Genomic DNA, 15508 nt, shown 5'->3' on the forward strand with positions numbered 1-15508 from the left:
CATTTCATTTCCCGTCACCCCAATGTGCCTTGGAACCCATATAAAAATGACTCTTGTACCCATCAACTGAATTCTGCAGTGTCTGCTCTATTTCTAATTACTGAATCATCGTTGTGTAAACCTGCAAGAGCTGAGCTTGAATCTGAACATATAACTAACCTCATTGGTCTTAGCTCTTCCACCCACGGTATAGCCAACTATAATGCAACCATTTGTCCTCTGAAAACTGACAAATTGTCATCAATTCTCTTCCCCATCTAAACACTAAACTGTGATAGACCTACACAAACAGACCTACTCCTGTCTTATTTTGTGATGTGTTTGATGCGTCTGCATATATCTGGATATAACTATAATAACTATCAATATGTGCTTGAACCATTTGTGAACTGAGAACAAGGCTTCTTTATTCCCTTTTTACTATTAAGGAGATGTCCACTGTAGCATCAGGAAGTAGTCAGGGTTGAATGACTGGCAAGGGCACTGTGGGACTGATGTGATGTATTTGAGGTTCTTTTGCCTTTTCTGTCACTGGACACCCCAAACTCTTTGCTTTCCTCCTCTCTTTCGCTGGCCACTCTGCAACATTATCCAAAAGAAAATGTAAACACAGTGCATGCCAAGACATTTCCCTTTTATTTTTCACTAAATGCCTGAATCATTTTCTTTTAAAATCACTACAAAGTAAAATTTTTGAATAAATATAGACTTGTGTTATTTCAGTATATCATTTTATTAACTCGCATCGGTTCAAGTAGGAGCACTTTGTCCTACTGGCCAATAACGACAAGACAACTAAAGGTGTTTTTATCATTAGTTCATCTTAATTTACATAGAAATACTTGCTATATACAGGAATGTCACCATCGCAATGCCACTTAAAACAATTAGTTCCTTTTAGGTCTATTTGAAAAACAAAACTAATAGATTAAGAAAAAAAATATAATTAGTAAAAAAAAGTAGAATATTCTAGTTTGTGAATGCTGTTTGAGCAATGCTCAAACATTTCCTCCACCTTTAAAAGAGACATGAAACACCATCATCTTGAGTCCCAAACCTTATATTAAACATAAATAAGCGGTGTTTTAACTACAACATTTGACATTGTCCAGGTTTCCAGGCTTTGGACACAGATGCTAGGATACTTTATTCTCAGCTCCAAAACAGTACAAGATGATATATATATTTCTTTGTTTTGCCTAATCAGTTAATATAAGTATTTGTTCATATGCAGGTAGATGTTTGAGAGATGAGCAAGTCTTTCAACAGGTGGTTCTTGCCAGTGATTTCTGATGCAGGAGCTGTAAAGGTCACAACACAGAGGGAATGTGGTGGTTCCTAGTCAGAGCTTTGCTCATTAAAGATGCAACAGGCGGATGAGCACATAGTCCCTGCATGAAAGTGCTCTGCATGAAAGACCTATTTGTTCCATCTCAAGTACCGTTGGAGTCCGTCCTACGCACCAGGAGGAGAAAAGGAGGGGGTCTGCCTTTCTAAAAGACACATTTATCTGTCCCCTTAAAACGGGACAATATGTGTAAAAGAACAGTTTACAGTCCATCACTGCAGGTAGAGCAGGTTTTTGTAGAGATTACATGAATACCTGATTCAACCCAAGCAGCATAACCTGTAACTACAACAGAATTGCTGCTCTGACCATTATTAAATGGAAAATATGAATAAATTTGTCATCATTTCAATGATCTTTGGCACAATGGGATGAATCAAATAGATTCAAATTAGATTTCATCTAATTATATTTGATTTGATCCTAAACTTGGGACACGTGTCAAAGTGTCTCATCTTCTTCATGGACTAATAGGTCATTTGAATAATATGGAATATGTGTGATTTGTCTGAACCATCATTCAAGTCATGATGAAGCAGCTCTCATTCTATGAAAATAAATAGAAGCTTTAAGAAAGAGAGGAGGAATGAGAACCATCCCCATCAGAACCTGTTCTCCTGAAATGCTGCAGTCTTGGAGCAGTAGCAGAGACCTTATATCACTTTCTACCGTGCTTGTTTTCCATGTACTTAAATCTCTCAATCACAATCCTCAATTATGTTCTTCCAGTCAGAGGAGAGAATTCTGTACAACAGTGAGGACCACATGGGGCTGCAGTTCCCTACGAGCAGAACACACCTGAAAAACAAACCTATACATCGTCCCCAAACCTCCTGAGACCACTGATTTTGCAATATTGGGCTGCAGAACCTGATAAATTCTGAAAGCTCTCATGTCCTTTCTGTTATGGGCTGGCTGGAACATGGGTGCCATTCTCCCTTGTACCTCTGGCTTTATGCAGGGCGGCCTGAATGCGAAAGTGTGTCCTGGATTCCATCGAGTAGTTTTTGTAATTTTGCCTGAAACAAAGCAAAACATTGAACTTGTGTATCCCATAAATCCATAATCAAATAAATATGGTTGGATTTTGGTGACGCAACAGCTAGCGGTAGACTTACTCTAAACTCGACCTTGATGTATTTATTATCTATAAAACTACAGTTCTGGTGTTTGAAAACTTACTTTGCTGCTTCTAAGAGCTTGATAGCTTCATCTCGCCTGCCTTGCTCCAGACACAGCAGCCCGTGTTCCAGCAGAGCATTGGGAACCAGGTAGTGGTCATACTTGATCTGAGTCTCACTGTGAATCACAAGAGAAGATGCTGTTTTTGCGTGTGTGTGTGTGTGTGTGTGTGTGTGCGTGTGTGCGTGTGTGTGCGTGTGTGTGTCATGACACATTTGTGGTTGGGTGGTTATGAGATCACATTCTGCGGTTCAGCAGCTTACTTGCAGAGCACGAGGGTAAAGTAGTGTTCCGCCTCCTCCTGGTGCCCCAGGTGTTTGAGGCACAGTCCCTTCAGAAGACTCAGCAGACACTGATCATCTATAGAGAGATCGGTTCCTGGCACACACACAGATACACAACAGACAAAACAGGAAGAGCACGTCTGGTCAGGAAGATGAGGGAGCATATGTTACACACGGTGCCTTGCATTGTTTGCTCGCCTTTGGGATTACTGTTGAGAGAAATCAACACAACTTTCTAGGATTTTGTCAATGATTTTGCATACTTGGGCAACTGTCAAGTTTCTTCTGGGCCTCATCCAGTGTTTTCAGCATTCCTTCAGTCAGGTCTTTGTGTTTGCCGATGACAGTGTAACCATTCCAGATGTACATCATTTCCTAGACAATACACACATTTTTGTTCCACACTTAATTTAATGCTCAAAGACATTCAGAGGCTGTAAAGCAAGAGTGACATGCTGATAATATTGACCAGTGGGGGAGCGGGAAGAGGAATGGGGTTTTCCGCCAGGTAGCGACGGGCTTTCCTGATGGCAAACTTCTCCGTGGGTAAAGACTTTCCTGCTATTTTCTGCTTTAGCCCAGGAACCTGCCTGCAGTGTCAAGACAAACCGAAACATTTGTCTTCAGTAATACCACCAATACACATGCCTACAAAGCTGCAAAAGAGATGCCATGTGACAAAAATCAATTCAAACTCAGTCACCCCATCTTTTATATGCCTTCCATTCATACCGGTACTTTCTCTGTGGGGGCAGCGAGCAGTTTGTACCTGAACAGAGTGAACGCCGTTTCCCCGAACGTTAGACAGTCATCTGCAGTCAGCATGCTGAGGTAAGCTGCTTTCATGTACATGTAGGTGGCCTGAGGAAAGGAGACATCTGGTTAGAAGTGCAGTGTCATCCTCCTCAACAGAACTGCTCAGAGCTTGGAGAGACACCGGGGCTGGGAGGCTCACCATGCCCAATTAGACTGCACAACAGTTTACATCTTACAGGCTGCTGCTCACACACTGTCTCTCCAAACAGGACAGCAACTATCGACCTATCAGCATGCTCCCCGCCACCGTAAAGGTCATTGAAAAGGTCGTAGCAGAACAAGAAATGGAACATCTGCGTTTCAAATCCTGTTTCCTAATTAATTTATTTTGGTTTCAGAATGAAGAATCCTACTGAATCAGCCTGGCGCTACTTCCTGGAGGAAAATGAATCTAGCCCAGATCAGTGTGGAGTGGTGGCAGCGGTCTTCCTTGATTCACGCAAGGTCCTCCACATAGTGAAAAATGAGGTGCTGGTACATAAACCATAAATTTTATGATCTCTTTAAAAATATTCCCTATTGCAGTAAATGGGCAAAATGTAGAATGTACTGCATCACACCTTGGTCTCAAGCATGTAAAACTGTTATAAAAAGCACTAGAATCATTGTAAATGAAAAAGGCTAAAAGTAGCCTTGAGATCCATGTCAAAAAGCCACAGCATTACCATTGTTGTCATGTACTGTAAAAAATGAGATGTTTTTAACCTTGAAAACCTGATAACAGCAACACTGAAATATCTCTTTACTTCATAAAATTATTTGCAGTGCTAATACTCCTCTGAAAAGGTCGTTTTGTGTTTTTACACTCTGCTCTAAAAACACAGCACGAGTAACTCGATCTGTTACAAGGGGTGAATGAAGCATTACGCAACATAGAATTAAATTAGGTAGTTCTTCTTTTTCACGTGTGGCCAAATCCTCACATGTCTTCATGCTTATTAAAGCGCTCGTTATTGAGAAAGCAGCTGCCGGAGCTTCTTTAATACTTAAAATATTTAAAAACAAATGCTAAGAGCGGCCCACCTTGGACCAGCAATTCTCTTTGCTGAGCAGGTCAGCATAGAAGTAGGCCATCTTGAAGTGTTTCTTGTATGTAAAGCACCACATCAGTTCCCAGTAGCACATATGATGGAACTCCTTCCACTGCTGTTGAGCTTCACAGCACTCCTGAAACCTCGTGATAGCCTGAAAACCACAGAAAGGTTTTAAACCTAGATTTCTGTTTAACAAGCTGCCAATACTGCAGCAACGTGCGGAGACAAAGCACACTCACAGCATCCAGGTTGCCCTTCATCTCCTCGATTCGACCCGCAAAGAACAAAAAGATGGATCCCTGAGAACACAGTTTGTATTGGAAACACACTCCTTTTCTAATGAGCCCCCATGCGTGAATCTGTCAAACCTTAGGGTACTTCTGGAGATAAGGCTGCAGCAGTTTCTCAGCGTCGTGGACATCTCCTTCTCCAGTCCCTGCAAGAGCAGCGGAAAGAGCTCCGCAAGAGGTTTCTGCGCAAGAGGTTTCTGTGTGTGTCTGTGTTTGTGTGTGTCCTGTCCCGCCGCAGGGTTATGATACTTTTGTGGTGGTGTGTATTCTTACCTAGTATAAAGCTCATGAAGGTGTGATAACACAGCAGCAACATGTTGCACAGGAAGGACCTGAATGTGCCCTCTTTCGAGCCTTCTTGAAGCTGCTGCAGACCAAAATCCTTCACACACACACACACACACACACACACATATTTATCTTGACGGGAAATGTCTAGTAACATTGCCATTCCCCAGATCGTGGTCTCTGGTTCATCTGAAGGTGCTAGCTCAGTATCACTTACATGCCTTACTGGTACGACAAGTCAAGTCAAAGTGAAATCACAGATATACTTTTGATCATTGCACTGTCAAAACAGGAAACGTGTTTCTGAACGTGTATTCATAGATGTGTACAGTCGTGGTCTGGTCTCACCTTATTTCCAGAGAAACCGACAAACTCCAGCAGCTTGAGTGTTCGTGTGGGCAACATCGAGATCATCTGTGAGGGGATTTCAAGGTTAGAGCAGCAGGGCACAATAGCCATTTGTTTGAAAGGAAACGCCCTTAAGCTCACACACACACACTTTTTCCAACCAACACACTTTACAATGCAAATATACAGACTAACAAACAATTACATGAAATGCAGCACTCTTTCTTTACGTCTTAGTTTTCATGGAGGGAAGAGCTTTAAGAAACTGAGGGTATTTTATGGTTTTTATTCATGGAAATATTCAGTCTTCTACTTACGAGATTAAAGGCTCCCACTCCCAGTTTAACACCACCCTCAAAATGGCCATGGTTGTGACCTTGAGAGTATGCTGATGAGTTGAGGACGGTGTGCAGCTCTCTATGCAAAAATAAATGAGATATATTAGACCAAATTCATTGCAACATTACTAATATTCTGGGGGGATTAATGCAGAGAGGCCACAGAGCGTGAGGGTCTCAGGTAACTCCTCATGAAGCATCGCGCTGAGCACAGGAGCCCCTCCAGGCTGCTACCTACAGCACCAACCACAGCGTCACATTTGCAGATGGCACTGGTCCAGTGGTTTAAGGACAACAACTTCTTCAATCAAGGAGACTGCTGTCCACTTGAGGACAGGACACACACCATCCCCCATGACCAGCTGTAGAAAGGGTGAGCAGCACTCCGGTCCGGCCTGCGTATCCCAGACGATATGTCCTGGACCGAGAGCACCACAAGGAGGCTCAAACATACCTCTACTTCCTCTGCAAACTGAGGATGCTACCAGTCTCTTTGACTCCTTCTACAGAGGCACTGCTGAGGGTGCCTGTTCTGGTTGCATCAGCGTGTGGTGTGGAGGCCGCACCCCACCCTAACATACATTATCCACAACCCTCACCAAAGAGCCTCCGGGCCCACTCTACTAGTCTGCTAAACAGCTCCATCCACCAGGCTTTCACTATCCCACCACCTCACGCCTCTGTCCTGTAGACTCAAACAAGGCCCCAAACATTCTCTGAATCCTTTGAAGATCAGAATTAGGACAGATTTAAAATGTTGCTCACTTGTATGTCTGGTAGCTGTTCCTCACTTTGATCCCTCCTTTGATAAAACTGATCATGTTTTCATCCTAAACAGGCAGGAGGTAATGAAAAGAACAAGTTTAATCAGAGAGAGCAACACCTGTTGGTGGTATCTGGCTCAGTTCCTGACCTGAAGGAAGGTGAGCGCCGCTCTTTGTAGAAGACACTCGGCGTAGCAGACCTCAGCATGGAGTTCCTCTGAGGTGGAAACATCACAGACATGTTCAGAGTGATTCACAACCATGAGGCGGGAAAAAGAACTGTGCAGCTGCAGATGTGATGTTGTGGTCACACACACACACACACACACACACACACACACACACATGCAGGAGTTCACTGACCTTCAGTGAAGTTCTTAGAAAATGAAGACTTCTTGCGGTGCCTGATAAGGAGAATCAAAGGGGGCATTTGCATAGCTCAGTCGTATTTATACAGTTATGTGACTCAGCATCTGTGCTGCTAAAGGCAGGATGTGTTAGTAGCTCCTCCTCGTGTTCCCCCCCCCCCTTCTCTTTCTTGCGAGTTTTCCCCATGTCTGTCTATTTTCAGGCTTCCCTCAATCTGCACACCTGATTCAGGGGAAACTCAACCCACCTGCCCTTCGTCTTAAAAGCCTTCTCCTGTCTACGCGTATGTTTTGTGATTCCTATTTTGAGTTCTGAACTCTTTGCCTGTTTTGCTCTGCAGATCATCCATTCAGACGCCTGTTCGCACTGCCCAGCCTGCTCTGGCTGCTTTGTGGATTCCAAACTGCTAAAACGTCAGTAAAGCTCTCTGTGATCCACTCAAACAGTCGCGTGTGTATCTGCCTTTGTGTGTTCGGTTCGTGCTTGCAGCCCGTGACAGGATGCTGAGACAGAGTTGGCATCAGCTGCTGACTGTATTAAATGTTGCACCTGGATATCACAGTGGACTTCCAGCAGAGTCTCACAGTCATTCCAGTTTCTTTCTCAAAGACAAGATTGTGTTCTGTGACAGGTGCAGGCAGCCAGGTCAACACAGGTCAATTGTATTTCATGATAATGCTTAAAATTTAGATTTTATTTTGTAACACCCCCCTTCCCCCCTACCCCCTATACAATCACCATTACCACCGTTTTTACTTGTACGAGTTTCCGAGGCTCTCTAGCGCCCCTGTAGGCTCCCCAGGGAACCACAGCCCCCACTTTTACAAACCACTGCGCCATAGATTTGTTTGCGAGGGTAGCTATAAGTTAATTTAAGAAACATTGTGACAACAGGGAAAGACATACCTTTGACAGATAGCCTGGGCCTCCTTCATGGTGGTTCCTGCAGCCAGTATGTGTTGGGGTTCAAAGGTCATCATGGCCTGCATCTCCAGGATGGTGGCATAGGTCAAAGCATGGTACATGCTGTCTTTGGTTCTGCAAGACAACAGTATTTAAAGGTAATAAACTTCATGAATACATATTTCAAACAGATCAGACGTGTACATATAATGGATAGGTGCAGCCGGTATCACCCATGATTCCGTACAAACCTGGATTGAATTTAGCGGCGTGCATTTTTAATAAGAAGCACCTTTCGTGTCAAAATGAATAAAGGACTTCCAAAGGAGACACCTAAAATCACGTGAGATCGGGATACGTCAGTCAATGCAGTTTTGCTCTTAAAGGTGGGTGTGGCCAAATGCGTAGGCACCCGCCCATGCACAAAAAGAGAGTCTATTAATATCAGTGACGGCCAACAAGGCAATCTGGTGTCACACGTTTTTCAGGTGGATTTACTTGTTCCACCTGTCGGCTTTTCATTACCGTTACTAGATGCACCGCACAAACGTCACCATCAATCTCCCGCACAGGAAGGTCACATGTCACCTGAGAGGCTGTGTAATCTGTTCACCTGTGTTCTGCAGCACAGCACCGGAACGGTTCAGCCTGCATAGGGGCCATTTCAGAGCTGAGGCCTCTGTTAGATCACAGTCGGCGGCTGTTTAAAATGTTCGAACGCGTGTCACCGTGTGACACATGTGACTGCTGCCAAGTCAGGAAATCAAATTTGTTGAGCAGCAACTTGAGGAGGAGTGAATAACACTAATTTGAGTCAAGTGACCAATCAGGAAGGAAGAACTAACAACCAGGAAGCATAAACAGAGTCAGAAATGTCGAGCTTGTGCACGACGAGGGGAGAAACGGGAGGTCAGAACACGCTAAGCCAGAGCTGTGCTGAAACATCCGGGGAGTTTAAGATATCTCACAAGACCAGGAAAGAGTTCTACCAACACTTTCTTAAGAGTGAGCGCTTCACCCGATCACAAATCCAGTTCTGCACCAGGACAAAATATAAAAGCTAGTTCACAACTGACATGATGACAGTAGATTGTTGGGCCATTTCATCCAATTACCAGAAAAAGCCCCGTTTCATTAGCTTGTGTGTTTGGAGCTCCTGTATAACAAGAGAAACTGGTTTTTAAATGACCTGTGAAAGATTACAAATAAAAAGAGCAACAAATGGGACGAATAGGATAAACTGCCCACATCTTCAGAGGTTTGAATGAAGACGAACACATCTTCCATCAGGGAACGCCTTCGTTGCCAGATCTCAGCATCAGAACAGACCAGAACAAACGTTTACACGTTACGTTTGCCCCTGCTGTGCTCTTCATGCCGTGGGTGAATGCGTGTGTGGCAGCAGGTGAGCTACCTGCGAACGGCTTCCTGCTGTTCCTTTACCTGCTCCGGAGCCGTGCCTGTGCCTCTTCAAATTCATTTCGGAGAAACAGATCCAGGGCAGCCATGCAGTCTTCCAGAGCCAGTGACAGGTCTGAGCGGGAGCACCTGGATAAACCACAGCCAACGAATGAGGAAAGGAAGAAAATGGTGAAAACACGTGAGAGATGATACCGTTTAAGGCTTGGCTATTTAAGAGCTCAACTAAAAAATGTTTAAAATAAAGAATAGTAGTGTGAAGACACTGTCGGCCCAGTCAGTGGAGTTATGGGAAGATTTATTTTAATTAGCTGCTCTTTCAAAGGGATCTGGGGGTCAGTGACACTGTTTCCCAACACTGAGCTGCACTGACATCATCTGTTACACCTCCCACTCCACAAACTGCAGTTATCACTGCCATCTCCACACTCGTTTACCCCGGGACAATGACGCACATGGCCGTCACATGACGAGCGCATAACGTGGCCAGACAGGGCGGGAGCCCCCAACATCGTGCAGCCTCTTCATGAGTTCACTTCCTCCTCATGAGTTCACCCTTGTTGTCAATCTGACTGAAGGAATCTGTTTATTTGTGAATGAGGACGACCCACAACCCGTTAACATCCCCCCCCCCCCACTCAAGGTTGACCTTCAATCTGCAGCTCGTTGTGTTGATCAGCGCCGTAACGCCGTCGAGAGGAGAGCAGGAAGTGAGGTGACACAGCAACGAGGAGCTCATATGGGTCAGTGGCTAATGGAGAGCCTTGCCTTTACATTCCTGCCCATTAGAAACACTGAGGGGCTCTCTCAGCTTGCACGTACATGCACACACACACAAACACACACACACACACACACACACACACACACACACACACACGCACTGCTAATGACATGTGAGTGACTGCTGTGCTACCAGCAGGAGGGTCATGAATGCTGGGAGCTACATGTTTGTTCAGGCTACGTCTGCCTAAAAAGCCAAATTTATTCTTCAATCTTGCAGAAGAAGATAACAGTTGGCAAATGATCCAGAAACCAGTGTCGCACCTGCTCATGTGGTTCATTTCTGGCTGAGGGGAATATTCTGAGAGGAACAGCAGACGTGTCTAAAGGTTTCTGTTTGATTTTATGGATTTTTAGCAGGATAAACGCAAACAAAGATGTTCCAAAAGGCGCCCGGCCGGGCGGACTGTGACTGTAAATGGTCACACGGCATCGACTGTACTTAGACTCTTTTCTCTCTGCGGTTGGAACTTTGTTCTTCGATTCCAACATGGTCAGAAGGCTGTTCCTCTGTTTTTAATCAGCCAGTTAACAGAACCAGTCGTTCAGTCTGTCCTTGTCAGTTCCCGTGTTTATGTCAGTCACTTCCACGTCTGCTCTGTGGGCTGAAGTCTAAACAACCGAAAAACACTGAGTTGGCTCCACAAACTGCAAAGTTGGGTGCAGGACTCTCAGTGTTTCCCACTGGTCTTAATGGATTTGCTGCAGTTAAACTGGTGGTGAAAGAGCCAAAATAGCGAGCGAAGGGTGGCTTTGATATGTAGCCGTGGCTGGAATTGGACTGGAAACCAGACTCACCGGGCCTGAAGTCAGACACTGCTGCGAGGTTCTGTCCTTAAAACCAGGAGATAAGTGGGGATTCTAGGACACAGGAAAAGGCTGAAGAGCAGGACAGTGGGAGGAGTCTGTCGGGGTGACGACCTGCACGCCATCTCCCATTGTGTCTCCATAAATCTACTTCAAGTCAGCTGAAATTCGAGGTAGATTTCTCCAGAGACCTCACACAATGGTGAGCATTATCACTGAAGCAGACACACACACACACACACAGCTAAAACTACTGCGTGCAGAATCTCTATTCACTGTAAACACACTCCTCATATGTGAATGAAAATGGAAAACCTCAGAGGTGTGAGGACGTGAACAACAGACCGACTCTCATTGTGTTCAGCTGCTTTCATACCTTCATCGTGCATCAACGTCAGGCCTGACAACAAAACTCAGCAAGTTTTTCCACATGCCTGAGTCACACACACACACACACACACACGCGCGCGACATTCGGAGGTGCTGAAGGTATCTTACCCATTAGACAGAGTTTCTTCTTCTCCTGACATTTTCATCTGGCAAAGTGTGTGAGATGAAGGGATGGTGGTGAAAGAGGACAAAGATAAAGAAATCGGCAGGAGGACTCGAGAGCCTGGGGCCTTTCCGGCAGTGCAGCGTAATGGTCTCAGCAGCAGCAGCAGCAGTGAGAGGAGAGGCAGCGGCACAAGAGAAGAAGAGGAGAGGAGGAAGAATGGAGAAGAGAGGGAGGGAGAAAGGGAGGAAAAGAAGGGGGAGGGAGAATGCAGAGGCAACTGCAGACCTTAATAAGATTGGGATGACTATCACACATGAGGACAGATAACTGTCTGTGCTGCTCATCACACTCATACACACACGCACACGCGCACACACGCGCACACACACACACACACACACACACACACACACACACACACACACGCACACGCACACACACACACACTTTAAAAGGAGTCCCACCTCACTCTCATCCGATCCTCACTCTACACACTGCCTTCTCTGCTCCAATTGGTGGACGCGGATGTGGGCGGGGCCAAACGCCAGCGACTGGTGGGGTGAAGAGTTTGATAACGACAAACAAATCTTCCCAAAGTGAGAAGGATGAGCGGGGAGAGGGAGCACAAGGCCGCAGGCGAGTTAGAATCCGAGTTAGTTCCGTGCTGCAATGCTGAGTCTCTGCCACTGCAGCCAGTCCAGAAATAGAAGCAGCTCCGCAGCTGCTGTGGATGCTCAAAACCCCCCAAAACTCTAATGTTAAATTGTTAATGAAAAACAGAGCAGCTGGCGGCGGCCATGTTTTTGGCTCTGCATTAACGCAAGCGCAGCACTTAATCACTTAGCTGCTGTGTGTTCCTTGAGTTTAGTGGAGATTTGGACATGAAAAAACAAGAAAAGCTATTTAATTTAGCAAAAGATGGCTAATGAAATTACTTGTTTTCAACAAACTAACATTTATGCTGTTGCTACTGCAAATTCTATTATTTTATAAACATAAATCAATGAAAACCTGACAATATGTATATATGAAAATACTGCTATAACAAGTTTTTTCTTCTAGAGCTCGACTATAGGTGCATGTACATTCTTCAGAAATGAAAGAAAATCCCACAATCATTTATGTGAAATCTTTAGTTCCTCATAACTTTTGTCATCTGCCCTCCATCATCACAGGCACATCAGGCCAAAATGATGTATAAAATCGATGTAAATGTTTTTTCCATCTATTTAGAGCAGCAGTGAGAATCACATGTTAACAGTTTATGGTGATATTATTACTTTTGAGGTGGAATTCTATTTAATTAGGTACTGCTATAGGAAATCTTTCTATTACATGCCACACAATCGTATCTCTTATCCTGAATGCATGTAGCATTAGCATCTTGTCATGGACGAGCAGGCTAATTCATCACAGATGAGTGCCGACAGAAGACCACTAACATTAGCTGACTAATATAATCACATTAGTTCTCTTTACATCATATTGTGTTTTATGCTAATATAGAAATCATGGGGCAGACAAGGGAGTCCCCCCCCCCATACCTTTTGTGAGGGTTAAAGATTGACCACCCCCCTTTTGCCTCTCAGTGGAATGGTCCACTGCTTGGCTCCGCCCCCTTACATAAAAAAACTTGTTGTGTCATCGAAAAAAGGCTGTCAAAGATGCCACGAGTGAACGTCTCGGGCCTTGCATGTGACAGTAGGCCAGCATGCTAATGTGCTAGCAGTGTGTGTGTGTGTGTGTGTGTGTGTGTGTGTGTGTGTGTGTGTGTGTGTGTGTGTGTGTGTGTACTGACATAAGCATTAATAAAGTCTGCTTCCTCTTCTTCAAAAATAAAGCTATTACATGTGAAGATTTACCCCAAAGGATGATCTTGCCATAAATGAGACATGACGAAGATAAAAATAAGCAGAAAATGGATTCAGAGTTTACACCCCCCCCCCCTCACCCCTCACACACACACACACACACACACACACACGATTACACGCTCACACGCTTAGACAGTAAACCCTTTACAAGTCTTGACAATGTGGTATTCAAAAAAAAGAGTAGCTGACACCCAGCCATTCATTTCTCAGGGCTGTCTGAATCAGTGTCGATGGGCAGGTTTGGGGGGGGGGGGGGGGTGCAGGGAGAACGTTTCAATGGGTTCTGTCTCACCCGTTTGGCAGATCTGCTGGGTTCAGGCCGTCTGGGTTTCCATCGGGGATCTGTAACCTGAAACAGAGGAGTGAACTGTGAGCAGAGGAGGCTCATCTGCTGAAAGGCTGCTTTTTGTGCTTCCAGAACATGATTCCTGAGTCACAGCAACGCAGACACTGATACGCGTCGACACTCCCAGATTTCTGACAGAACTGGAAGCTTTTTTTTTTTGCCAAAAAACAAAAAAACAGGACAGATCTGGAGATTAACATCGGTTTTACCTAAAATCTGTGATGACGGGATCCAGTTCTGGAAAGCTTTTGTCCGTCAACCTGGGAAAAGGAACACATGCATTTAGATCTGTTTCTTTAAGGGTCCCCCCCCCCCAAAAGCCTCTACACAAAGTAAACATACTGGCCGGGGGAGTCCGGGCTGTCCGGGCTGTCCTCTGCCTGTACAGCATCCCTGTGAAGAGGTCAAAGGTCAGTTTAGAGCCAACACATAAATGGATCACATGGGAGCGACAATCGGAGCTTTGGAAGGACAAAGTCTCCTCTGACAGTGTGAGGACGACTCGGGAGTTTGAAACACAGTCGATTAGCGTGCATTCCTTCAACAGGCTGAACGCAGAACCGACCAGGAAACGAGGAATCGCGGAACACCGAAGAGAAGGAAACGGCTGGCGGCAGCAGGACCGCCGGCCGGTGGAGGACGGGTTCCGTGCAGTTTAAACTGGCTTCATTCATCATTCAGCGCAGCGGATTCCAGCCTTTTGATATCAAACCCTCTAAACTAGTCTTTTTTGCCCCTCCCCCCGTTTAATTATGTTCAGCTAAATTAATCCCAAATGAAAGAGTCACAAGGTTAGAAACCTAAATCTGTTATGAAAATCATTAAAGCCGACACAATGAGGGCCTGACTGACAACAATTGGAATGAAATGCTGGGAAACCGGCTTTAAAGCCTCTCAGATTCTGCCAGTTTTCCTGGCTGCTCACATGTAGGAAGCATCACAGTGAAGCCTTAAACATGCATTTAAGGGGCATTTATGAAGAACAGTGCGTGTAATTCTATGTTTTATTATATTGGCACAGGTTTGAAGGACTCTGCTTCCCAAAAAAAGCTGCTTTTTAAGGAAAGAAACTGGAATTTGTCTCTGCCTCGGACCTCCGCATAGCAACATATTCAGAGTATTGACAGTAACCTCATGAAGTTTCCACTCAGGACAAGTAAGGACAGAACCCAGACCTGCACAGAGTTCTGCTCTACTCACTTTCTGCTGTTGTTCCTCTTCCCGCTTTGTCTCAGGCCGCTGATAAAACTCATTCCCCACAGGTGAGAGGTGGAGGAAGGCAGGAATTCTGGAGGCTGGAGGTGCTGAGAGGAGCAGACATGGAGGGCACAGCAGCAGCAGAGGAGCCTGTCTGTGTGTGTCTGCCTGTCTTCCTCGTTCCTGATGTGTAGAGGTGAGCTCACTATTGTTATTACAATCACAGCTCCTATTCAAATCAGCAAGGCTCAGCGCGCTCCAGGTCCTAAACTCCCCCAGCTACAGCCTCCAATTCACTGGTGGTTCTGCCTTTGGATGAGCTAATAATCTAGTAATTAAGTAAAATAAGATATAGCATGCATTACAGTGATAATAAGGGTTGACAGCACTCGTGCTGAACTACATTAGATGCTTAATTAAGCTCTTCTCTCCCGTGTGTGTGTTGGAAAACACAAATAGTTGCAGTTTAATTAAAGTCTGGAAAAGTGCTGATTTGTGGGACATGTCTCAAACTCATGAAGGTCAATTCTCACAATTCTTGTGGTAGAGATCAAGACGCAGTGTGGAGATGAAAGGGAAGAATGAAAGGAGAAGGTGGTGTGAGATGTTTGGAAGCCAGAGC

General features: G+C 45.0%; 1 protein-coding gene across 2 annotated transcripts; it reads right to left on the minus strand.

Annotated features, from left to right (window-relative positions):
- Nucleotides 1-389: 389 nt before the first annotated feature.
- On the minus strand, nt 390-15074 carry ttc39a (tetratricopeptide repeat domain 39A). Of its 2 annotated transcripts, XM_003974183.3 has the most exons (22): nt 14890-15074; nt 14032-14082; nt 13899-13949; nt 13636-13692; nt 9408-9512; nt 7968-8099; nt 7056-7096; nt 6842-6909; nt 6694-6758; nt 5908-6007; nt 5591-5656; nt 5228-5336; nt 5033-5100; nt 4904-4963; nt 4654-4815; nt 3584-3675; nt 3284-3404; nt 3078-3189; nt 2794-2908; nt 2531-2647; nt 2294-2367; nt 390-579 (listed from the first exon to the last, which is right to left on the minus strand). In XM_003974183.3, exons 1-22 carry the CDS (start codon nt 14940-14942, stop codon nt 458-460), a joined length of 1941 nt encoding a protein of 646 aa, XP_003974232.2. In that variant the 5' UTR covers nt 14943-15074; the 3' UTR covers nt 390-457. The 2 variants fall into 2 exon arrangements, with proteins under 2 accessions (XP_003974232.2, XP_011613137.2); XM_011614835.2 differs by lacking the exons at nt 14032-14082; nt 14890-15074 and adding an exon at nt 11472-12020 and having other exon boundaries at nt 13899-13947.
- Between the last annotated feature and the right edge of the window lie 434 nt (nt 15075-15508).

This window comes from Takifugu rubripes, chromosome 20, assembly GCF_901000725.2.
Source record: "Takifugu rubripes chromosome 20, fTakRub1.2, whole genome shotgun sequence".
Taxonomy (NCBI): domain Eukaryota; kingdom Metazoa; phylum Chordata; class Actinopteri; order Tetraodontiformes; family Tetraodontidae; genus Takifugu; species Takifugu rubripes.